Below are 23,237 nucleotides of genomic sequence, written 5' to 3'. Positions count from 1 at the left end.
AGCACCACGCCCCGCCAGGGTTTCCCAGGGGCTGGCGCTGCGCCCTCCTTAGCCTAAACCTGTGGAAGGGCTCGGCAGCCCCTGAAGCAGGCCCTGGGGGGGCGGGGGGGCCCGGTTTACCTCCCGAGTCTCTGCCGGGCCCCGCAGCCCGCCGCCGCTGCCCCGGGCGCAGCCCCGCTGCTCGCACCCCCCCGCCCCGCGTTTGCCTTCGCAGCGCTCGGCGGCGGGCGGGGGAAGAGGGGCGGCGGAGCGCCCCGGGGGTCTGCCGGGGGCGGGGGCGGCGGCGGCCCCTCCCCGGGGCGGTGCCGGCGGCGGCGCGGGCGGTGGCGGCGCGGGGCGATGGTGAAGATCGGCGTCCAGCAGCCGCCGGCGGCCCTCAAGGCGGAGAAGGAGAAGGCGGCGGGGGGCGATGGGGCGGCGGGCGCCGTGCTGCTGCCCCCGGGCGCCGTGAGTGCGGGGCGGGGGCGGGCGGGCGCCGGGCGCCCAATATATTTGCGCCGGGTTTGGGTTTTTTCCCCCCCGTTTCTGCGAAGTTAGAGCTGAGCTGAAAGGGTGTGCGCGGGGCTGGGTGTCTGCCTGGAGCTCGCCCCCGTTGGGAGAGGCGCCCCGGGAGAAGTGGAAGTGTCCGGCTTTATGGCTGTTAGCTCATGTTGGAGAGGGTGCAGAGGCATCTGAGGTTCGGAGAAGTAGGGAAGGGATGGGCCTGGCTAGCTGCGCCATTACGGGAGCGGCCATCCTTGGGCACTGAAGTTTATGGCCAGCGCGGACAAGTGGCATCACAACTCGTCCCTTTGGTCCAGGTGGTTTTGTCTGGGGGAATGTAATTTGGGATTGATCATTCATGGGTGGATTTCAAATTCTAACATCTCTGAAGGCTTAGGGTTGGCATGGAGAAGAGGCGAGGGGAACAAAACGTCTGGTGCTGGAGCAAGATGATGAGAAGCAAGGGGATAACAGCACACGCAGCTCTCTAAGACACTTTGCAGTTTTCAAGATGGGAGCTGACATGCTGAAGTTGAATTGCTCTGCTGGCTTCAGGTGATGGCTATCAGAGGGGAGCGAGCGCTCGTGCCTGCGGAGCTTGGGATCCTGCCAGGCGCGAGGTGAATGAGGGCGTTGGGGCATCCCTACCAGAGGCAGAGCATGGCTGGGGCCCGGGGGTAGAGTTATGTCGAGTCCCGTCCAGGCTGCGTGAGCCACGGGCAGGCACTGGCAGGCAGTGCCGGTACATGTACCGGTGGTGTGGCTGCCCCTCTTGAGGAGGGGAAGGTGAAATGGGTGCTTGTGTTTGGTCGGGAGCAGAGTGTTTCTGAAGTCTCTTGTGCTAGAAAAGCCCCAGCTTGCAAGCTCATCTGTGAGGGTGGACCTGCTGGGGTAAATACTGCACTGCGTAGTGGGAGGGTGTTGTCCGGGGAGGTGGACCTGACCTACAGCATCAAGTCCGCCTTGTTACAGCGCTTCTGTCTTAGAGCAGGAGACTTCAATGACATTTCTGTATTCTTCGTAAATGCCTCAGACTGTGCGTGCAGTGTAATCACTTATCGAACCCTAATATCTTAAAGAACTGTGGGGGTGCTGTGGTTTCACTCTGTTCCTGCAGTAGTGCCGACCACCCCTCCTCACGTGCCTTACCAAGCGAGTGGGAATTACCTGCCCTGGAGAGCTGCTCTGCAGCAGGGGCTTCAGGAGATTGCTCCGTTCTGCAGAGAGTTTGGGGAGTCGCTTGCATCGTAATGATCTCTCACATCGCGCACGGGCGCGCTTGCAGCTCTCGGCTGTGCTGTCAGCGTCTGAATGTGCTCGGTCTGTCCTGATTGCATCTATTCATCTGATGCCTAGGAGCTGTAGAAACCTGTAATGGGGGGATGTGGCCAACTGTGATTTCTCGGTGACTTCCAGACTTCGTCTTTCCTAATTAGGAGCAAAAGAAGGTGGTAGGTTTCTTCCCACCTTTAATGTCCAACCCTGAAAGTTGGCGATTGCACTGGACTTCCAGCTCATGCTGCCATTAAACCAGCTTTCCGCAGCTGGGAAGTCTGTGATTCTGCCGATGCTGCGCGAGCTTTGGCAGGATCTGCCTCCTTCTCAGCAGCACTGTGAGAAAAGGAGTTTAAAAAAATAATAAAACGACAACTGAAAGTAACAGAAGCGTATTTCCATTGTTAGTGCTGCCAGATCCCAGCAATCAAAATTATTCCGATTCAGCTCATGCCAGATGAATGAAATTGGCTTAGGGAGCAAATAATAAATTTTGGATTCTTTATGTTGCCTTGGGCCTTTCCCTGTCTCCTGGGGAGCATGATGTCGTTCTTTTAAGTCCATGTGAACTACAAAGGAACTTAAAAACATGAATTTAGAACAAGGATTCTTCAGCAGTTTCTCAGTTCCAGCAGACAGACATGTAAGAAAATCAGCATAAGACCCATGACAGAAGGGCAGGAGCAGGTTGTGGTGAGTTAGTGCAGCATGAGGCTGTCCAGGAGCCAGCACATCCACTGACAAAAAGGTGGCCTTTTCCTGATGCTGTTTTTCAGGGTATCCATGACACTGGATTCTTTGGGGTAGTTTGTACTTAGCTGGACCAAGGGGGTGTGCTGCTTTGTAAAACACCCAACCTGTGGGGTTGGTCTTTTAGTAGCCAAGCTTTCTTGCCATGCTGTCTCTCCTGCTGCCAATAATTCCTGTCTGTGTGTGTCTTTCTCTAGCTGCCTTGCAGCAAAATGGCATTGGTGACATGCAAACAAGATGCTCTGCATTCCTTTCCTCTTTGATCCTCACAACTTCAATCCCAATGATAGGAGCCAGAGCTGGGAAATGATTCAGCGGCAGCTTCCGCAGCCTGTGAATTTTGGCAGGTGCTCTGTGAGTGCAAAGATGTGGCAGGCAGGAAGATGTCTGATGCTAATGTGTCCTGAAAAGTAGTTGGTGAGGAGTCCTGACAGCAAGCTCGCATGTGCTGAGCCTTGTTTTCCCCCTGTGCAGCTTAGTGTGAATCAGAAAGAATATGCCATTTGAACTCTGTCAGAAAAATCTGCAGAATTTTGAGGCAGTTGCAACATTTTAAGGGCTTACAAAAGAAACAATCTTCTTGTCATTAGTAGGAGCTGGGAGGATGTAGCAGCTTTGAGCAGAAGGCAGTTTGAGGTTATGCAGTCAGTAAAATAATTTGTTGTGATCATTGGAAAATATTTTTCCAGATACAAAATAGTATTCAGTGAGTTTTAATTGGACTCCAGATTTACTGTCTGAAATGTAAATAAATACATACGCTGTGTCTTTAACTGCTCCTTGTGTTTGTGATGGACGTTGAAATCCACAGGGACTGAGTAAAACTGATGGCTGGAGCTCTCCAGTCAAAATTTGGTCTGGGTTTTGTTTTTTGTCTGATTCCTTGTAAACCCTTCTAATACCTGCAGCTCGTTATTCTGCAGAGGCAGCGCAAGAGCCAGAGGAGAAGGGGTTTCATTAACAACTCCTGCTTGACGAGGGGTAAATGACAAGAACGGGACGGAAGAGGCACCTTTCATACCCCTCGCTCTGTACGTAGTGGAGAATGGCTGCTCAGCTGCCCGGGCCAAGGGCTGTGCCAGACGCTCCTCCCTGCTGGCCAGGGGTGAATCGTGCCTTGCGGCAAACCCTGCAGCGCAGGGTGTCCATGGGGAGCCGGATGGTTTGCAGACATGTGTGCGCTGGGGGTTGCTTTCACAGAACCCTTTGGGGAGAGGAAGCAGAAAGCAAACCTTCTTGTCCTGCCTTTGGGAAAGACGGTGCTGAGACAGCACGTGTGATCGTGTTTGTCTTTGGCTTGCTGGAAGGATGAACGTCGAGGGGAGGACGGTGTCTGCTTAAGCCGTGACTGCCAGGCCTGGCTGGTGGGAGAGGAGGACTTCATGGGCGAAGCAGAAGGACTGGGAGAGCTCTCTCCATGCCGCAGGCCTGTCAAGCCCCCTGAAACCCTTGGGGAGCGTGTTGCCTGAGGGGGCGGCTGCCTCCCTGGTGCCGGGGAAACTGTCTTTCCTGTCACTGCCCCTGCGAAACCCCCCAGCGAGGAGCAGGACCACTGTGGATGCAGAGCTCTTAGCAGACAGGTAGTGCCTTGCTGCTGGGGCTGCTGCTGTGCCCCCGCTCCCCTGCGTCTTCCTGTGCTCAGGTGGGCACGGTGAGCTGTGACTGCTCTGCATCTGCCCGAGCAAGCCCAAGAGGACATGTGCTTCATGGGAGGTGGCTGCAGATCAGCAGGACAGGCGGCAATGCCGCTTCAGGCCTTCCTGGACGTACCAGAGCATCGTGAGCAGTGACGCTCCAGAGCTGGGCTCCGGCATGTGGGGCAGGTGGAGGAGCAGTGGCTCTTGCTGGCCGTGGAGGCATCTCTGTAAATGCCCCCACGGCATTTACAGCAATCCCTGTAAAGCGGTGTCATGCCAGCTTGGTGGAAGCTGCTGTGCCAATGCAATGCTGGGTTTTGTGAGCGACTTCCTTGCAGGATGCTGTGAGGTGGAAGACAGATGGCGAGGGAAGGCGATGTGAGGAAAATTCTGTTAAACAGGATTTTTCACAAAGCAAGCTGTAAATCCGGAGAAAGGGAGAAGAACTAGCTGGCAGCAGTGTGGATTGATTATGCTCATTGATGTGCTTGTGGGCTTGAGTCCAGGCTTGATGCCCCTGAGCTGCGGGTATTTTCACCATGTTGAGGTCTTGATTTAGGGATCTAAACATGGTAGATGCTAATTTGAAGAAGCTGCCTCCTGTAACAGAAGGTTATTCCTGGCCTTTGCCCAACCCTCCCATATCCATGTGGGCTGAAGTGATGTCTTCTTTTTGTGTCCTGTATGGAGTCATCAGCTTAAAAAGAAGCATTGTCACTGGTTCTCAGTTCTCCGTGGTTTGGAGATGCCTCGGAAGCAGAGGAAGAGGGCCGAATTGGAAAAAACATCTCCAGACCCTTAAAGGATCCTCTCTAGTGAAATACTAGACTTGAGTACCTTACCAGACTCTGGACATGAACATTTGATATTCCAGCTGAGAATGACAAAGGATCTGGCTAAAGCTGGCAGGAGGATTAGAGAGGGAATGACTATTTCTAGCAGAAATGTTATAGATGCGACTGAATTTGGAAACACAGTGCTTTATTTCACCAAAGACATGTAGACTGAAGAGCTGGAGATGGAGAAACTTGAAATGTCCATGTAGAGGTGTGCATTCTCCCAAAGCTGGAGGAGAGCCAAAGTCAACACAGCTTTGCACATAGGTGCTCTTTACATGGGAAGAATCTATTGCATTTACCCGCTTTGGGCACAGCAATTTCTTTGGCAAAACACAGAAAACCAAGAAATAACTTTAAAAAGAAACAATTTTAAAGGGTACAGGTGAACCAAATGTAAGTGTGAGGCGGAAGCTTTGCTGCTTACGCTGCATGTGTTAATACACCCGTGGGACAGGAGCCCTCCTTGCTCTGCTGTGAGAAGCCCTGTGCGGTGCAGCGATGAGCAGAACGCTGGCTGTCGCCCTGTCGCTGCGCCGTGCTGCTCGCGTGGCTGTTCGGGGAGGGGTGGCCTGGCAGGTGCCGCGTACGGCTGCTCAGGGGAGGGGAGCTCCCGCGCAGCAGAGCGCTGCTTCCAGGTCTGGAGAGGTGGAGGATGAGTTGCCCTTGTGCGGTTTTGCAATTCCTGCTTTTGCGCTACCAGATCTTTGCTCATTAGTGGGTTTACAGGAGATGGAAAAGGCATTTTCATTTCTGGATGGGTATTTTCTTCCCAGGTGATGTGTGGGAACCTAGGCATGTTTTGTATTGTTTTTTTTTTTTTAAGGCCAGTGTTACTGTTTGAGGGAGGACAATGTGAGGGGTTTTGATTTTTTTTAATTCATCCCTCTGCACTAGCTTTGCAGAGTTGTCTTCCTTGCTGCCATGCCATACTGTTGAAGTCAGTTTGAACAATAAAGCTGAGAAGGGTAAATTTGCCTCCTCTCCATTGCTGTTGCTAAACTAGTCACTGTTTCTTTGTGGTGGATTTTCGAGTGTAGCACTGACTGTCAGGGTTTTCCTAAGCGGCTGCTGGGAGTAGAGATAATTGCTGTTAGTGTTCTGAAAGAGAGCAGTGACTTCATTTTATGGTGTGACCCTATAAGTCCTGATTTTCAGGGAAGAGGCAAGTGTTATAACCTGAAATTTGGTTCTTTCTTAAGATGCTTCAGCTTGAATTCCGGGAAGTGCTGGACCCTGACCCCTCTGCTCGGAGCAAATAGTATGGGTTTACAGCTCTAATGCCTCCTCCCATCTGCAGAGCCAGCAGAAGGCAGTATCTTGGCTGTTCCAGCTCCTAAGCGTCTTGGGCATGGCAGTGTTTCCTTTCTGACAGCTTTTTGGGAATCAGTCGCCTCTAGTGGAAGAGTGAGGTGGGACAGCGATGGCTTCTTTGGCCACAACCAGATCAAGCAGTGCCAGGCTTGCCTTTGGTGACTTCCAAAATGGCCAATTTGCTCTTGACCATCTCCATGTGCCTGACTGTAGCAGCTCAGAGGTGGGTGCTGTAGTTTTAAATTGTACATGTGGTTGGACCCCAGAACTATCTGGACATGGAGCTTCCTGGGGGGAAACAGTGGTTAGAGCCCAGTGGCGGTGTTCAGGTGAGTCCTCTGCCCAACTGTTGCTCTGCTCTGGTGCTTCATTAGGATCCAAAGCCATCACTGGTGGTGAACAGCTTCAGGGGAAAGAGTGTGAAACCTTTCGATGTGTGTGGAGGTCTTTAACCTGTCGTGTTTTTTGCTTTCAGATGTGTTGAGACAGTACCCAATCCTGCATACCTTTTGCAAAATCAGTCGCTATCTCTCTTGGCTTGTGCTCAGGACTCCCTGGGCCTATCGCACAGGTTGGTAGGTGTGTTTGTTTTATATCGGAGCAATTGTACAATTTTAGTTTGGGAAAAGGTGAGTGTGTGGCTGTTGGAAGGGAAGTCTGTCCAGCTCCTCCCCAAGCGTGCGGTCCCACTGTCCTGCCGCAGGACAGCTCGTCGTTTTGGTGGACAGCCAGGCTTGTGGCTTGCTTCTTCCCAAGCCACGCATGAAGGTGGAAGCAAGCAGACTGGTTTTGTGGGCAGCTGGTAACAGCTTCGCTGCAGCTGGGAGGAGAAGGAGGACTCGGCTACACCAAGAACAAGCTGAAAGCTGTTGATATTTCCTTGCCTCAGCTTCTCAATGTTCTTGAATATTTTTAGCATTGGCCAAAGGTCTTTTAAGGAGTCCGGTGTCTGCCCACCACATATGTCTTTACCTTTGAATCAAGTCTCTCTCTAACTTTGTCAACGCCTTGATTTAAGAGCTTGCCCTATTCCCAGAGCAGCTGCTGTGCTTCACTCTTGCTTGAGCTGCCTTTTGTCTTTAGTTGTTCTAGGTAGGTTTTGAGACCCAATGCCAAAGCTTAACCTTCGTTCTTCTCCTGAGGAAAATTCCCATCCTTTTAATGCCACCTCCCACTTCAGGGTTGCAAAAAAAAACAAACACCCCTGGCCTTCACTTGACTGTGCTTGCTCCTTCCCTCTCCCAGGTGTGGTCTGCCCAGGTGCTCCAGAGCCTTTTAGCTGTGGTGGTGGAGCCGCCCCGGGGCAGGGACTGATTTTTTTCCCCAGGATCACAGTGAGTGGCTGCAGCTCCTGTTGATTTCTGGAAGTTGGGCCGTGTTTATCAGACTCTGTATTTTGGCGGTCAGGCTGTTAAATACCCAGGTTGGGACATTTTTTTGCCTCTTTATTACAGCGGTTTATTTTCTCTCTCTTGGCCTGTCCGTTCAGTGTGACGCTCTGGGCTTTAGCGATGTGCCTGGTAAGAACAGTCTTATTTTTACAAAGGGCTTTGTTGGCTCTGCTAGTGCTCTGGATGGTTTTACTCCTGGGAAAGAGAAGAAGGAGGCTGGAAAAACTCCAGCTGGAAGTTGTTGTGCCTCTGCCAAAAAATAAAATAAAAAAATATATGGAAACTCATTCCTCACCCCTGTGCAAAGAGGGAGGAGAAACAGCCCCTTAGTTCCAGAAGGGAATGGAAAAAAGAGGAAAAAGGGGGTGTTTATATCTCTCTTGCTGATGAGGGAGAAGGAGAATATGAGCACTGAGCGCATAGGAGCTCCTACATGCTAAGGCTGTATTTTTAACATCCTGCTGTCTTTGTCGTGTAGCAACAAAGCTGGGGGTTTTAATTAGCCAGTGGTTGTTTTTGATATTCTAATTTCCAGTGCTGTGAAGTGACTCCTGAGGCAGGTGGCTTTGTTGCTAGTCATGTGCTGTGGTGTCGTTTAAAGATGTGATTAGATTCATTTATTGCAACCTTTTTGCCTTCGGCTGTGATAGTCTCTTAATTACAGGGCTTTTTTTTTTTTTTTTGCTTCCAGGCATCTTTGAGTCCAAAAGCCATCGGTTGTGTTCTCTGTGGAAATGCTGCTGCGTGCCCTGCACAAGCGCTGCTCGAGTACTGCGTGCAGAGAGTTTGGTTGCCTTGGAAACTGTGTGCCATATATATACACGTGTGTGTGTATCTCTCTTCCCCCTCGTCATGCATGCACACATTATTTTCTTTTCTGACCTAAAACGCTAGAAATGCTCTTCAGCCTGGGAAGACTCTGCTTCCAGGTAACAGGCTCGTTCAGCGGCCCCTCATTGCTAGAGCTGAGAGCTGACCCCTGCGACTCGCCGCCGGGGCGGTGGCCCTGGCACTGTTGTCTGCTTGGGATCACCTGGTATTTCTCCTCCTTTCACTCCCTCTCCTCCCTCCAGGCATAGCTGCTCTTGAGGACAGGACTATTTTTTTGTTCATCTGGCAGAGGAGCTTTTTTTGGAGCGTGGGAGATGCTCTGGCGGGTGCAAGGATGAACTGCTTTGGCTGCGACGGTTTATCTCTCTCCGTTCCTCTCCTCCTCCTTGTCTTCCTCCGTCTGCCTTTGCCCTGTGCGTAGTCTCTCATGTTCCTTCTCCAGAACTGTAGCTTGGCGAGTGCTCCAGTCTCGAACCCTGGCTGGCCACCCCTGCTTGCTGTGGCTGTCCCTGGGGGCTCTTCACCACCGAGCTGTCCTGGGTCTGAATGCCGAAATACGGGAGTGGTAGTCTTTGGGAGGCAGGTCTGCATCTCCTTGCCCTACAATTTATCCTGCAAACTTTCCGGAGCTTTTTATCATACAGAGCAGCAGCAGTAAGTGCCAGCAGTGCCCAGCACCTGGAGGCAGTAGGGATGCTGGCTGTGGGGTGGATGGATGAGAGGGCTTTGCTTTGCATGCAGGAAGATCAGGCTGCGTCGGTGTGGACATGGGAGTCGGTTTCCTGAGAAGTGACACACAAAGCTGAGCCTGGCACGTCAGAGGAGAGGTCAGTCCGTACCAGCTTACACCCGCTGCAGCAGCACTACAATTTTCCAGCAGTCACCTGTGGGGTTCCTTCCATCTGAAGTCAATGGAGGTGCCGCTATTGCGAGTCCTTACATTTTGTAAAGCATTAACTGATTTTGACTGTGAATATGGGACTTGATGTGCTGGAAGTAGAGACTTCAAACTAATTTTTTTCCTTTCCTGTAGTCCACATTGGCCTCTGGTTACCAAAAATGAGTAAACGGCGAGATCAATTAGATTTTCTCATGTGGGTTTCTTAGGTTTCGAGCATGCGTCCTTTGAGGAAGCCATGGCTGCCTGTGGCAGTGTCTGTAGTTACGTCAGTACCTCTACGTTGAGCCTTCAGGCTGCTGCTCCCTTGAAACAAGCAACCTGCCGAAGAGGGATGACATATTTTGCTGCCTTTCAGACAGCACTCCTCTCCAAACCGTGTCCCTTTGAGTATTTACGCTGCATCGCATTTCTCTCCTTACTTGTCAGTCGTCAAAATCACATCTACTATTTTTAGCCACCCCAAGCCTCTTTGCCTGTTGGGGGTGTATATTTAGACACTTGCCAAGCTGTGTCCCTTGTTTGTCAGGGCCTGCTACACCTAAAATGAAAGACTGCAAACCTCTCTGTTTCAGAAGTGCAGGAAAAATGGTTTGTGGAGAACTCAGAGCTGTTTCCAAAGCTGAAAAAGCAGGAAAAGGGCATGAGCTGAGCCCACCTCTGCTGAGGCGGTGTGCGACTCAGGAGGGACCAAGGCATGACACGACACCTTTAATTTCCTCAATTGTGTCCTCTTCAGCAAGACACTGGTGGTGAAGGAGTGATAGAATCAAATACCTATTTTTCATAACCCTACACTGTATTCATGAGAGGCAACACCACCTCACTGGGTATGGTTATTGCTAGCAGCTCTTGCTGGTGTTGTGTGTCCGAAGGCTCAGTGCCGTGAAGCCAGGAGAGTTTGCTCAGCAGTAGGTGCCCTTGGCAGTGCCTGGCAGGCGTTGATGGTTTCCCTGCTCTGTGTTACTCTGGCTTTTGGACTCGATTTCCATGCTGTGGACCGGACATCGCACCTGGAAAGCACAGCCAGGCTTCTGTCCCCTTGTAGGAGAGACGTTCCTTAGCCGTTCAGTAACGAATAGGGCTAACAGGACACCAGCCATTTTCATCATGTCCTCAGCAAGACCTGAAATTCTGACAAAAATCCGCAAAGACTGAATTAGGACTTGTTCCCCCCTCAGGCTAATTTCAAGCCTCCTCTACCAAATGGTCTGTATCATAACTTCATCCTCTCCCATCTGGGTATCTGCCACCTGTGCTCTGTTCTGTGCCATCCCCATGACCAGGCAGGGCACTGAAGCAGAGTGAAGAGCCTGTTTTATCCAAGGAAAGGAATTCCTTTTTATATTCCAGCACCCTGTCTGCTGCTGGCTGCTGGGTTGAGTGTCTGCGAAGCAATTGCTCCTGCAAACTGGAGCCGAGTCAGCATGTCTGGTTAGGCAGGCTTGCGTGCTGGAGCTGCTTCTGTCTCTCGCCCCGTGGGATAAGTATTAGCAGGACAATGCCTGGCAGAAAATCAAGATGCGCAGGCGCTCTCCTTGAGGGCGGGATGCTTTCCCCCGTCGCCCATGCGAGGAAGAGCGAGTTGTGCCTTCCCCTCGAGTTGCGCAGGGGAAGGAGCTCTGCCCGTGACCTCTTCCAGTTTTCCCGTTGGAAAGGGAGCCGGCCTGGCCCTTTACGTAGGGTCAGCAAAGCGGCGGCTTCCGCTGCCTGTGCTGGAGCATGTGGTGGTGCCAAGAAATGCGGAGCAAAGAAAGGATCGTTGCATGGAGTGGCAGGGTTTTCCTGCCCTGAAATCGCGGTGGGACACTCTGCAGAGCTGTGGATCTGCCTGTGTATCCTCCTGGCGTGCACATCTGTAGTGCCTGGACTGTGGACGTTGTGTCCTTCTTCCACTACTGTTGCTTTTCCACCTGTTTGTTCATGGAAAAACAAATTATTTTTTGTCCTCTGCACAGCCCAGAGAGGGGAGGAAGGGCCTTATGTTGATTTTTGTGTAAAATACGCCCATCTGTTGGAATTCTGTGTTTAAAATGATGAAAAAAGAAAAGGAAAGCTCATTTGCTGCAGTGAAATACCTGTCCCTTCCTCTGTCCAGGGATGGTTTTGACCCCAAGCTTTCCCATTTCTCTTGGCCAAGAAAACCCAAATAGTCGTTTGAGGCAGAAAATTAGTAGGATGGCTTGATGCAAGAAGAGTGTCTGGTTAATGAATTCTTGTGGAATATTGTTAAACATCTGGTGAATGTACGGCATTTCTGTGTGTTAATATTTTGATTTTTGTCCTCAGTGGAAACGCATGTCTTGAAGGTGTCATCTGCTCTTCAGGAGAACCCTGCTGCCAAGTTTAATTCTTTTCCCCACCACCGAAATTCATGGAGGACCGGCAATGCTGACAGATCCGCAAAGTCTGCTATGCGGCGTGAGCGCGGCGCATGATTTGGTTTGCCGGTTCGTCCTGGGCATCTTTCTGGTGGGGATCGCTTTCCTGCAGCTTGCTGCTGGGACCACCTGGTTCTCTTAAGATAAGATTAACTTAAGGGAAAGCTGCTCCCTGGGGAGCCAGGTGTTCCTATGGCAAGAACAGAAGGAAATCAGCTGCGATGGATTTCCCGTGTTTTTTAAAATACTCCCATTAGAAGTGCAAGGAGTGGTGGTCCTGTGGGAAGGAGGTATATTGTGGCATGAGCAGGGCAGCAGCCTGTGGAAGAAGTTTCTCAGGTTTTTCCAACCTGGTGGATTTGTTATCCTGAGTGAAATGCTGTTAAAGCTGTTGTGCACTGCTCCATCCACAGGCTGTCAGCGCTGGGAACGCCTCCAGCCTGAAGCCGAGGTGCTGACTGACGTGTAGTTACTTTGAAATTGTAATTCATTTGTAGAGACAAAGGCTGGTGGCCTTTTAATCTGCTGGGCTGGGGGATGGAGATGCATATTTTAGTGAAGGTTAGTGCAGGTGATTTTTTTAATGCAATATTTTGCAGGACTGTGGTTAATTGTTCCCCTTGGCCTGCCTGGCAGCATTTTTAACCTCATTGCATTAATTGCCGCTCCATCAGAATGGTTGCTGTTGAGTTTTTCTTTCCTTTCTTAGAATTTGAGGGTTTCTTTTCATTTTTCCTGGCGTTTGGTAACTTTGTCCAGGGCAAAGCTCTGCTTCCCTTGTCCCACCTCCTCCCAAAATGCAAAATGCAGGCATTTTTCCCAAAGCCAGGAATGCTTTGTAGGGAGCTGAACTCATCTCCTTTGGCAGTGAGAGGTGGGATGTCTCACTGTGTCTTTGGCTGTGCAAAGAGCACAGAGCTGCTCTAGCAAATAGTAAACCAGCAAGGGCTTGTTTGCCCCTCCCTACCATTCTTTAATCAGTTTTTCTTTTTGGTGGGAGTATTTTTTTTTTTTCCTCCCTGAGTTGCTGTGTCCTTCTGAACCCTCTCCTCAAGCTCTCCATGGAGTTAGCACTTGCAGCTCACCAAGGAGGCGAGCAATGTATTATCCATCACGGGAATCTGGCACCTTTTGGATGTAATTCACTTGCAGAGTTAAACATTTTCTTAGCCATGCTTCAGTGTCAGTAGCAGGAGATCTTTTTGCTCCTCTTCACCTCCACTGTCTGTTCTTTCTCTGATGACAAGTATCTCGGGAAATCTGTTTTTGTGAAACACTTGACATTCAGCATGACTGTGGTGTCCAAGCAGTTCATGTCAGAGAGCCTTTAAACTTCTTCTAGTAATGGGATTTTTTTTTTTCCTTTTTTCTTTTCTTTGTGGCTTGTCAGTTGCTGCCCCTCGGCTGCAGAAAGAGAGGAAGGGAAAGATTGGAAGTGAACTTAAAATGTGGTATTTTTCAGTTTGCTCATCCCTTTCTTTGCTGGAGGAGCAGCGACAAACTGATTACACTGATCCTTCAGTGTAGGGAGCTGGCGGTGAATAGAGGTGTTGCAGGTCTTCAACAGCTGGGATGAAGGAGAAATAAATACAGATTAATTTCTCCTGGAGGTGTACTGGAATTGTAGCTCTCCCAAAGCAATTTGGTCTTTGCAATTATCAGTCTGAATGTGGCTAGAAAAAAAAGTCGATAGCTGGAGCAGTCTGCGTTGGCTGGGAGGGGAGCAGGTAGCAGAGGGGTTGCAGGATGCTGGCTCTGCCCCTGTTCTGCACCACGATGGAGCTCAGGCGCTGGGGAGGTGGGGGCATCCCTGCGGGGCGCGACCTGATGCCTCCGAGCCTGGGACCGAACTGCTGCTCTCCTGAGGGCGGCTCCATGGCAGGGAAAGGGCAGAAAAGTGTTTGCTGCTGGCTCCGCCGGGCAGAGCTGGTCTCATGCCGCTGGAGGGTGGCAGGGACCCAGGAGCATCTCCCCTCGGTGCTCCAGCACCTGCACTGCCCCGCAGGTTTTAGCAATGTTACCTTGGAGAAACATCTCTTCCTTTAAAAAGTGATGCATCTTAGAAATGAGAGGCTGCTGTTGGCTTTTAAATCTGTTCCTCCAGTTCCAACCTGTCGCTGGCTAGCCATGGAGAGTGCCTTTCTAATCAAACACCCCAGATCACGTACTGTGCAGAGGGAGTTGATCTGCAGCAGCCCTGCCTGGCGCCTCTCCCCTGCCTGCCTGCTCGGCTGAGGGCAGCTTTCAGCTCTTCTGTGCGGAAACTGGGGCATCTCTGAACTGCCTTCTTTCATCTGCTTCTGAAAGGCCTTACATCCTCCTGCTTGAGATTTTGGAGGGTTATTTTTGGTGGTAAAACCAAGAGCATCGTAGGCTGGGATGTGTGGTCCCCAGGAGGTAACCCTGCCTTTGCACTGCCCTCCTTTTCGAGTGCTGTAATGAGGTGAGCTGGCTACTGTCTATATAGATAGGGCAGCACTCTAAAAATGGTTTTCTTTTGATGCTCTGACCATATTCCTGGAAGGCGCACAGGAATCTGCTTGAAAATGAAGTTGAGATCAACACAGCTGTTTGGGTAGGTTCACCCTGGCAGGGGTGAGAGAGGTACCTCTCTGGGAACAGTAATCTACATCTCAAAAATTTCCCCTGAAAAATCCTGCAAGAGTGGCAGCATTTCAACAAAGAATTTTGGGTATAAATACATAAATGCTGTTACGTTCAGTAGCCAAGAACTTTTTTCTCTTTTGGTCAATCCTTATCACCCACTGAAACAAAGCTTGACTTTGTTCTGAGCAGTTGGTGGGAAGCAGAGTATACATGCATGTGTGTATGTTCACACATGCACACACACTTTTTTTTTAAATATATATGGAAATATATATATATGGGGAGGTGGGAGAGCAAAATGCACAAGAGTTGTTTTACTCTTGCCAGAATGCTGTCAAGATGTGAAGTCACTTTGCAGGACGGTGCCTGCCTTCCTCAGTCACGCATCACAAACGCATGCGCGGCCTTCGCATAAAATATGGTTTATTTTTCTGATCCTTTGCAGCGGCAGCTGACCGATGCTCTTGTTTTCATCTTGCAGGAGGAGTCATCTCCCACGGTGCAGGGCCGGAGGTCATCGCTCAGCGGGGTGTGCTACCTGACCATGGGTCTCCTCGTACTGCTCCTGGGCTTGGTCTTTGCATCGATGTATGTGTACAGATACTTCTTCATCACCCAGGTAGGGGTGAGTCGGGGAGGACTGCTGGCTTTGCAGCTGGAGCAGCCAGACAAGCTGCTTCAACCTTTGAAAGAGGTGATGCTGTTACTTATTGCTTTGTGCTGCAGTAACTCAGGAGCCAGTCCTCTGGGCACTGCAGACGAGGCATATCTTAAGCGGTAGGCTCAGGCTCACCTCCATCCTGACTGCCAGGAAGGGCCTTCCAGAAACCCTGCTCTTCCTCTCCCTTGTGGCTTTGTTTTGCTTTTCTTTTTTTTTATCTCCATGAAAATATCCTGCCAGTTCTACCTTTGAAACCCAGCGTTGCTGCTGTCAGGGGTAAGGCAGTCTGAAAGCATGGCTTGTTGTGAGGGGAGAGCAAGCCCTGGGGAGAGCAGGGAGGTACAGGCCAGGAAACAGCTTTTTGCGGTAGGTTTTTTAGGCAAAATTCTGTACGTGTAACAGAAATAGGTGCTGCTATTAATAAAGCAAATGAAGAAGTGAAAAGTAAGTGGGAGATGGTACGGAAGGTGAACCCTCGACCTCCATTAAATTCAGCGCTTTTCTTCCACGTAGTCTTTGCAAAGCCTGGCCTAGTGGAGGCACTGGGCTAGCAGCCTTGTGGTGGGTCAGAGCATAGGGAATGAGACAGGGCAGAGCTGCTTTTTAAGGAGGAAACTGCTCAGCTCTGTGGCTTGCTGAGTGTTTAGCCAAGAAACCCCAGGGCAGCGATTTGCACTGAAGTCCTCATTCTGCTGCGGAGCAGCTATTAGTGAATGACTTCTCCCAGGACCACCGGCTGCCTTTGTCTCTGCAGCCAGCACTTATCCACTCAGCAATATAGTCTTTTTATACACTCTCTTGCTCCTTAAATTTTCTTGCTGTCAAACTAATTTGCAATCTTTGTTTTAAGATATGTCAGGGTTTTATTACCCATGCTCATTTATACCTGATCTGGAAACGCTGTGACAGCCGTAGGCCTGCTCAACCCTCCCACACACTGCTATGTTAGTGTGATGGCGCCCTGTTGCAGGTCTTTTGGTGTAGACATTTCCTTATGAGAAGCCTCCAGGCACTGAGGGAAGGCTGTCGACCAGGTTATGGACAGCGTTCAGTCCATCACTCAGTAATACACCCTTGGCGCATGCTGAATGGCACTGGGAAATGCCAGCCAGTCCATTTGGGGCCGCTTGTTGTCACCCCAACTGCCTGTGATCTCCAATGACAGCTCATACTCAATGGCACAGCAAAGCCTCTTCAACACAGTCAGAGATGCTTTGGAGACCAAGGCAATGGGGCAGTTATGTCTCTGTCTCCAACGGCTGCAGTCTGTCCCTGTGATCCTCGTGCTCAAAACTGGATTGCTCGCCCTGCGTTAGCTCTCGTGCCCATACCTTGTGCTTCTGCAGTCCTGGTGAGCAGCAGCTCCTGTTTTGCAGTGAGGCGAAGCTGCTTGGTTTTGCTGCGTTTGCCATACCCAAGCTACTAGTGCCTTCAGAAATGATGCTGTGCTCACCTCAAGCTTATCTGCCTTATGTAGAAAAATGGAAGCCATGTGTATGGAGGGATGTGAACAGCCTGGCAGTGAAATTTAAGAGCCTACAGGCAGGAAGTCTGCCTTTCTGAATTACTCCTCATGAAATCCCGCGGAGAATCCTTTGTTCCCTTTGGACCTGGCTAGCAGGAAAGGAGGCATAGTCATTTTACAAGGGTGTTTTGCGCTATCTTCATCAAGAACATTTTCTGGTAAAAAGACTGACCTTGAAATACCTTCAGGCATCTGTTTGAAAAGAGTGTTTTTACGCAGTATGGTTACATTTCTTCCCGCGTTTGCTGTAGCTGTTAATGGGGTGTGGGGTGTATGAGTGTTGTACCTCTTCCTGGATCTCATCCCCACAGCTGCCTCGCGAGAGTGTGTTTCACTGCAGCGTCCTTTACGAAGACTCGCTGTATTCGCCGTTCAAAGGGCAACTGGAGTTGCACGAAGACGTCAGGATTTACATTGAGGAGAACTATGAGCAAATCAACGTCCCGGTGCCCCAGTTTGGAGGGAGCGACCCTGCGGATATCATCCATGATTTCCAGCGAGTAAGGAGCTCTTGGGGCCTTTAGGGGCGTAGCACTGAGCTGAGCTGGGGTGCACCAGCACGGTGCTTGTGGCCTAGCGCTATTACTGTTGTCACATATGTCTCCGATGATCTTGTTACTGAGCTGTCCTCCTTCCTAAGGCCCTCTCAGATTTTCCAACCTGCTCGTCTTGCTTGGTAGAGAGGTCCTTGGATGGGTTTGTCGTTTAAAGCAATTTCTTCTCTTCCCTGAATTCCCTCTTTTCACCCATTTTTCACAGCCACATTTCATTGCGAAGGGCTCAATTCCTTAATTTCTGTGCTTGGAATGCAGGGTCTGACAGCTTATCATGACATAACGCTGGATAAATGCTACGTCATCGAGCTGAACACCACTATCGTGATGCCTCCTCGCAACCTGTGGGAGCTGCTGGTTAACGTGAAGGTACAGCTGAAATCCTGCTTATTTTGCATGCTTTTCTTGAGTTGGCTTATGGGTGCTAGTGGAAGCTCATGGGAAATCAAAACTGTTGTGTCTGTGAAAGTAAGCCTTGGCCCTGACAGAGCTGAGCCTTCATGTAGAGTGAAGGCTTCAGTGGGTTTAGCTGAAATACTAATTTTGCAGATAGCACAGTAACACTGGCATGACGGATCAACCTGACCAGGGTGACAGAGAAGCAGCAGATTCCTTCCCTCTGGTGTTTACTGATTATAGGAAGCAAGGGGGAAAAAAAAAAAAAATTCCCTCCTTTCACTCTTGCCATGGTTACCGCTGCGGTTTGCCATTTGGAGAGCTGTGTGTCCCTTAGGGAGTGCCAGGCGTTCAGCTTTCACCGTTTTGTGGGGAGAATCTGTGCTGCCCTCCCCGCTGTGTGGTGGGCTGCAACACCGGACCTGGACTCAATCAGTTTTGTTCCAAGCCAGCATTAATTGGGTTTAGTACCAGTGGTTTTGTTCCGTTCAGAAGCCCGTCCCGCTATTGCAGTGACTGAAAGCAGTCTTCTTAAAATAGAATACTATTTAGTCTTTAACAGCAGGGAAAAAACCCAGGATTTTTAAGGCTGCAGAAGGTGCATATCTATCTCGGTCTTTTGTAGGTAAAGGAAAACACTGAGCCTCGGTCTTTTAGTCCCTTCTGTGAGGGTCTATTTAAAAGAAAACATTAACCACCAACAATCTACCTCTCACTCTTTCTTAAATTCCCTTTGCTCACTTGCTGCAGTGTGGTGAACTTTGCAGGGCTTAAGCTCAGAGGCAAAATGTTGTGCCTTGAGAGATGCCCGCTCCCCAGTCCTTGTCAAACTCGCGGTTTGTTTCCTAGCAGTCCTCACAGTTTTATGCACTGTGACCATCTGGTGAATGTGCTGGGAACTCTGCTGGGGTACAACACGCATTTATTTACAACGCGCTCCAAACCAGCCACAGCTTCTGACCGTGGTGAGTGACCAGTCCCTGGGGCAGAGGGAAATGGAAAAGGCAGGATTGTACAAGCTGACAGCAAAGCCCCAGAAAAAAACAGGAGAGGTTGGGAGTGCTGGTCACATCCTAAAATAACAGATATAAACTCAGAGTCAACGAAAATGATTCTTTGTTTTTATCAGAAATTGAATTTTAAAAGGGGATAAAAATAGAATTAAAATGGTCTTATGTGTTTGATTCTTTAAAGAGAGTACAAAGCAGATGTGGATTTAAATAACTTCCTGATTACTGGGATGGGTAGGTGTTCAATCTGTCTGTGGAGGTTTTAACAGGCACCTTAGAGGCATTGTTTTTAAGTGTTTATCTTGATCTTGAGCTCAGAAAAAGTTTTCCACCATGAGGAGAGTGAAGCAGTGGAACAGGTTGCCCAGGGAGGTTGTGCTGCCTCCTTGAAATCCTTGAAGGTTTTCAAGACCAGACTGGGTAAAGCCCTGAGGTCCCTCCCCAGCGGAATTACCCTGTGAGCCTGTGATCTTCCTGTCCGCAGGCAGAGCCTTGCTGGTGGCCTGTGTCAGGCAGAGGGGGCACATTTCTTCTGGCTGCAGGGATCTTCATCACCTGATGACTTGCCCCCCTGCTCAGAAGTGTTCCTGTTTGGATGCTGGACAAGCTGTGCTGGTCCCTGTGCTTGGGGACTTTTGCCTTCCGTGCACCTCTGAATCCAGTCAAGTCCATAATGAACGAGACTAATTTCCAGCTGAAAGTTTAGTTTTGAAGATGTTCAGTGGCTTCAGTCCTGTTTCTAGAACCAAAACCTCAGTCCAGCAAATAACGTTAGTGGTTTGCTCCAGCAGGCTGTGGCCACGCGGGGAGTCACTGAACCTCCTTTCCCCTTTGCTCCCCGCCCGGCCTGGTGCCGGGGTGCCCCTTTGCAGCGTGGCCGCTGCGTGCCTGTGCGTGCTCTGCCATCCTCGCTGTGTGCCCGCGCGGCTGTGCCAGAGCCCGCTCGGGCCCTGGCCCTGCTGTCGCCATGTATGCATTACCAGGCCTCTTGTGTCTGACTTGTTGCCCGTAAATGGCAGCTCTGCGGCTTCTTGCGGGCTTTATTCTGTGTAGGTGTGACGGTTCAGTGAACAGGGCTGCATAAGTATCTGAGCGAAACGGCGTGAGGGATGCTCCCCCCGTGCAGCAGCAGGAGGTTGGAGGTGACCCAGTGAAATGATGGACGATTCACACCTTTTGCAGAACGCAAGATGCTCAAAGCTTTAGTTTTCTTAAAGCTCTTGATGGAGAGTTGAAGGTATGATCCTTGTTGCACAGTCCTGCGATGGAGGAGCGACGATTCCCGACTGCTTCAGCTGCCACAGCTATGTAAATCTAAAACAATGAAGAAACTGGGTGATGTGCATGTGTCTTTCTCTCTAAGCCCTCCTGCCAGGTCAAGGAGGCAAATCCTGAGCCCCAGCCCCAGGTATTAACATGACAGCTCCAGCCAGTAACTGCACAGATCACATGCCCTCTCCTGCACTCTCCCACTGAGAATCAATAATTGAATTTCTTGCAGAACTGTTGTGTTAGCGTAGTACAAACTTCCACTAATAGTCTAGTGCTCCAGCGTTAGAGGAGAGCTTTATCGATCCAGTTGGCCATGCCAGCCCAACAGCACGGCACTAAGTTAAGACAGCGTGTTTCCAGGTACATCTCTATGGAGATAACCAGTCCTGTGGTGGAAACTGAAGAGGTGGTATTTGAAATTGTGCTGTCATTGCTTGCTTTTCCCCTTGATTGTATTTATACTGGCCCCAGGATCTGCCAGTTCTTTTATTTCTTTGACTCTTCTTAAGCAAAAGGGGCCAGAAGTGAGTCTTTGCTTCATGGCCTAGTTAGCATCTAGTCTGCTCAGAAGTGCCCCTCAGCCCAAGCTGTACCTGTAACACAGCTGCTTATTGCTGCAGTGGTGCCCAGGCAGCTGCAAGGTGCTCTGAGCACTGGGGAATGACTGCTTGCAGATTAGTCTCCAGTGCCAAGCAGATCTCTTTCCTGCAGGGAAAAAGGCAGCCTCCATCCCCGGGATGCTCCCAGGTACCCCATTTTCTCTCTCCCCATTTTTTCCAGCCCCTACGTGGCTTTCTGCCATGTCCCCCCACCAGGCACCCCACTCATCACCTGGGTCTTCACGGTGACCTCCACCCCAACAGTGGGGAGCTCGTGTGCTGCTTTGCCTTGGCGCGGTCCCTGGCATGAGCCGCCTTCCCGTGCTGCGCGGAGGAGCTGAACGATGCCCCTGGGGTGATGGAAGCGTGCCGAGAGCTCACTTTCCCCTGAGCGCCTGGCGCTACCACGCAGGGTGGTGGTTCTAAATGTGGTGCCCATCTCCAGTCCCTGTTCCTGTGGGCTGTAAGGGCTGGAGGTCATCATGGCTGTGCTGAATGGACCAAGGAGGAGGGGGAAATGTGGAAAAGTCGGGAAACTGTTGGAATCTGGGCAGGACTGGTGTGTGTCCCTTTTTGAAGTAAATGTAAAATGCACATTTTCAGTGGAGTTCCTGGCATTTTGGTTGAGCCTTGATCCCTCTCCAGATGGGTTCGTTGTGCTCGCAGAGTTACAGCTTTGTGCATCCTGCTTTCAAACTGGGGTTAGTTTATAACAGGGTTGATCCTACAGTGGCTTCATCCCCTACATGAACATTAATTTTTTTGGATCTACTCCTGTGTGTGTGCCCTGTGCTAGTAGCATGGGACAGTTTACTGCAAGGACAGGCAAGCATGTTAACCAGCCTCGGTAAGTGGAGTCTGAGCATTCAAACAGTGAAATTTCCACAGTTTGGCGGTCCTTTGGTGTTCTGTGTGAGACACTTGTGTTCGAGGAAGAGATCGTGGCACCGTTTGTGCTTTATTTTGGTGGAAACTGTCGTTTCAGAAAGGGACATACCTGCCTCAGACATACATAATCCAGGAGGAGATGATCGCGACTGAGCATGTCAATGACATGGAGCAGCTCGGCTCCTTCATCTACCACCTCTGCAGTGGCAAGGAGACCTACAGGCTGAAGCGGAGGAGCGTGAGGAGACGTAAGAGCCTTGCCGCGTGTGGCTGTCCTAATTTGTTTCCCCCCACATCACAGTCGTCATTTCTGCTGTTACAGCCATTCTGGCCTCTTCATGGTGAGAGGAGAGGTTTACCTGTGGGCGTAAGCGCACAGGAGATCTTTTGAGGTGTTTCTCATCCAATTCATCTAAACTCAAATCTGGGATGCTGCTGCTGCAAATGGGTGCTGGCTGCTGTGCTTCTAGCGCTGCGTCTATCAGCCTAATAGAAACATTGAGAAAATGGTTGCAGGAGCCAGCAATTCGTTTACCTGTGGGCTCCTGGGGCTCAGCTAACAGCAGTGCTGTTGGGAACTGTTTGGAAAACTTCTCTAATGGAGACACCCGCTTCAGTGGCAGCTATTCAGAGCTGATTAGATCTGCAAATTGCCTTTAATTAAGTTCCTAATAATATGGAAAAAGTTGTGAAGAGAGAACACTGGACTACCTTAGAATGATTTCGTGAAAATCAGCAATATGTATCTTACATACAAATGGTAATATTGATGCAAAAAAAAGCTTAATTTCAGTATTTGTATTTATTTGTTTTTAGATACTGGTATACCTAAAGGCTTACCTGAAACGTCAACCTATAGTCAGTTTGGCTTTGGATTTCTGGGGGAGCTGCAGGGTGCAGAGAGCGTTTGGGTGCAGAAGTCACCATGGCTGTAGCTCGTGGTTGCTTTCCCAACAGAAGCTGCACAAGTGTGCACGGGGCTGCCGACACAGCTGGCTGCGGCTCTCGTGGAGCCCTGGCATGGTCCTGCTTGTCAGCAGGGCACCGCTGGGGTTGCCATAAGAGGGGAGCAGCTGCCTGGCAGAGCTGCCCAGAGCTGAGGTCTTACAGTCTGAGGGCATGGGGGAGCATTACTTGTTTCCCGGAGAGGCTGAGGCCATAGCAGGGTCAGTGCATGTGGGGATACAAACAGCCAGAGGGGTGGCGATTTTAAGCCCTCCTTGGCTGCATTCAGAGCTGTTCTCTGTACCAGCCTGTGACTCCTGCTGGTTTTGTGAGGTTTTCTGGTCTCTGAGATAACACTGAGATGGTGTCAGCTGAACCTAGCTGTTTCCATGCGGCTCCCCCAGCTCATGGCAGCTCTTACTGCAGGACCGTTGCCTAGAGAATATGGCTGTTCTTCCAAAGACCAGGTTATGCCGCTTTTCATATGGGCTGTGTTGTTCCTGCATTTCAGTGTTCAGTGGTTGCATCTCACCAGCTTTCCTTCCCCCATTTGCTGCTGCTCTTGTAGATTATCGTTTGCTGAATTTCCCTCTCCTCTCTTTCAATCACTTCTAGGTATCAGTCGACGCGAGGCTGGAAACTGTCATCGTATTCGTCACTTTGAAAACACTTTTGTGGTCGAAACTGTTATCTGCAAAAAGTTATGAAGCCAGTCTTCAGATAAAACCTTCCCTGGCTTTGCTTGCACACACATGCACACGCATGCTTTCAGCCCTCTCTTTAGACATAGTAATGTGTCTTACTTTTTTTACTCCCTCCCTTGCTTGATGCAGCTCTAAGCTCTTGGGTCCATTGTGGCCTCACAGTGGATTCTCTTCTCTCCCTGCTACCTACCCGAGACTTTTGCTGGGCTTAAATTTACACAGTGGTAAAAGATATCCTGGAAGCAGATGCAGCTTCTTCCATACCACAGGATGGGAATCT

The 23,237-nt window shown here is 50.3% G+C and overlaps 1 protein-coding gene across 1 annotated transcript; it reads left to right on the top strand.

Annotated features, from left to right (window-relative positions):
* Nucleotides 1–22,960, top strand: ITM2C (integral membrane protein 2C; the record flags this gene model as incomplete). The annotated part of the gene is made up of 6 exons (XM_082003405.1): nt 1–447; nt 14,885–15,022; nt 16,901–17,089; nt 17,402–17,512; nt 21,406–21,556; nt 22,869–22,960. The coding sequence occupies exons 1-6, from the start codon at nt 340–342 to the stop codon at nt 22,958–22,960; spliced, it is 789 nt and encodes a 262-aa protein (XP_081859531.1). The 5' UTR covers nt 1–339.
* Between the last annotated feature and the right edge of the window lie 277 nt (nt 22,961–23,237).

Source organism: Phaethon aethereus (assembly GCF_964289735.1).
Source record: "Phaethon aethereus genome assembly, chromosome: 9".
Lineage (NCBI taxonomy): Eukaryota > Metazoa > Chordata > Aves > Phaethontiformes > Phaethontidae > Phaethon > Phaethon aethereus.
Note: the sequence above shows the minus strand (reverse complement) of the source record. Positions and strands in the feature narration are given on the sequence as shown.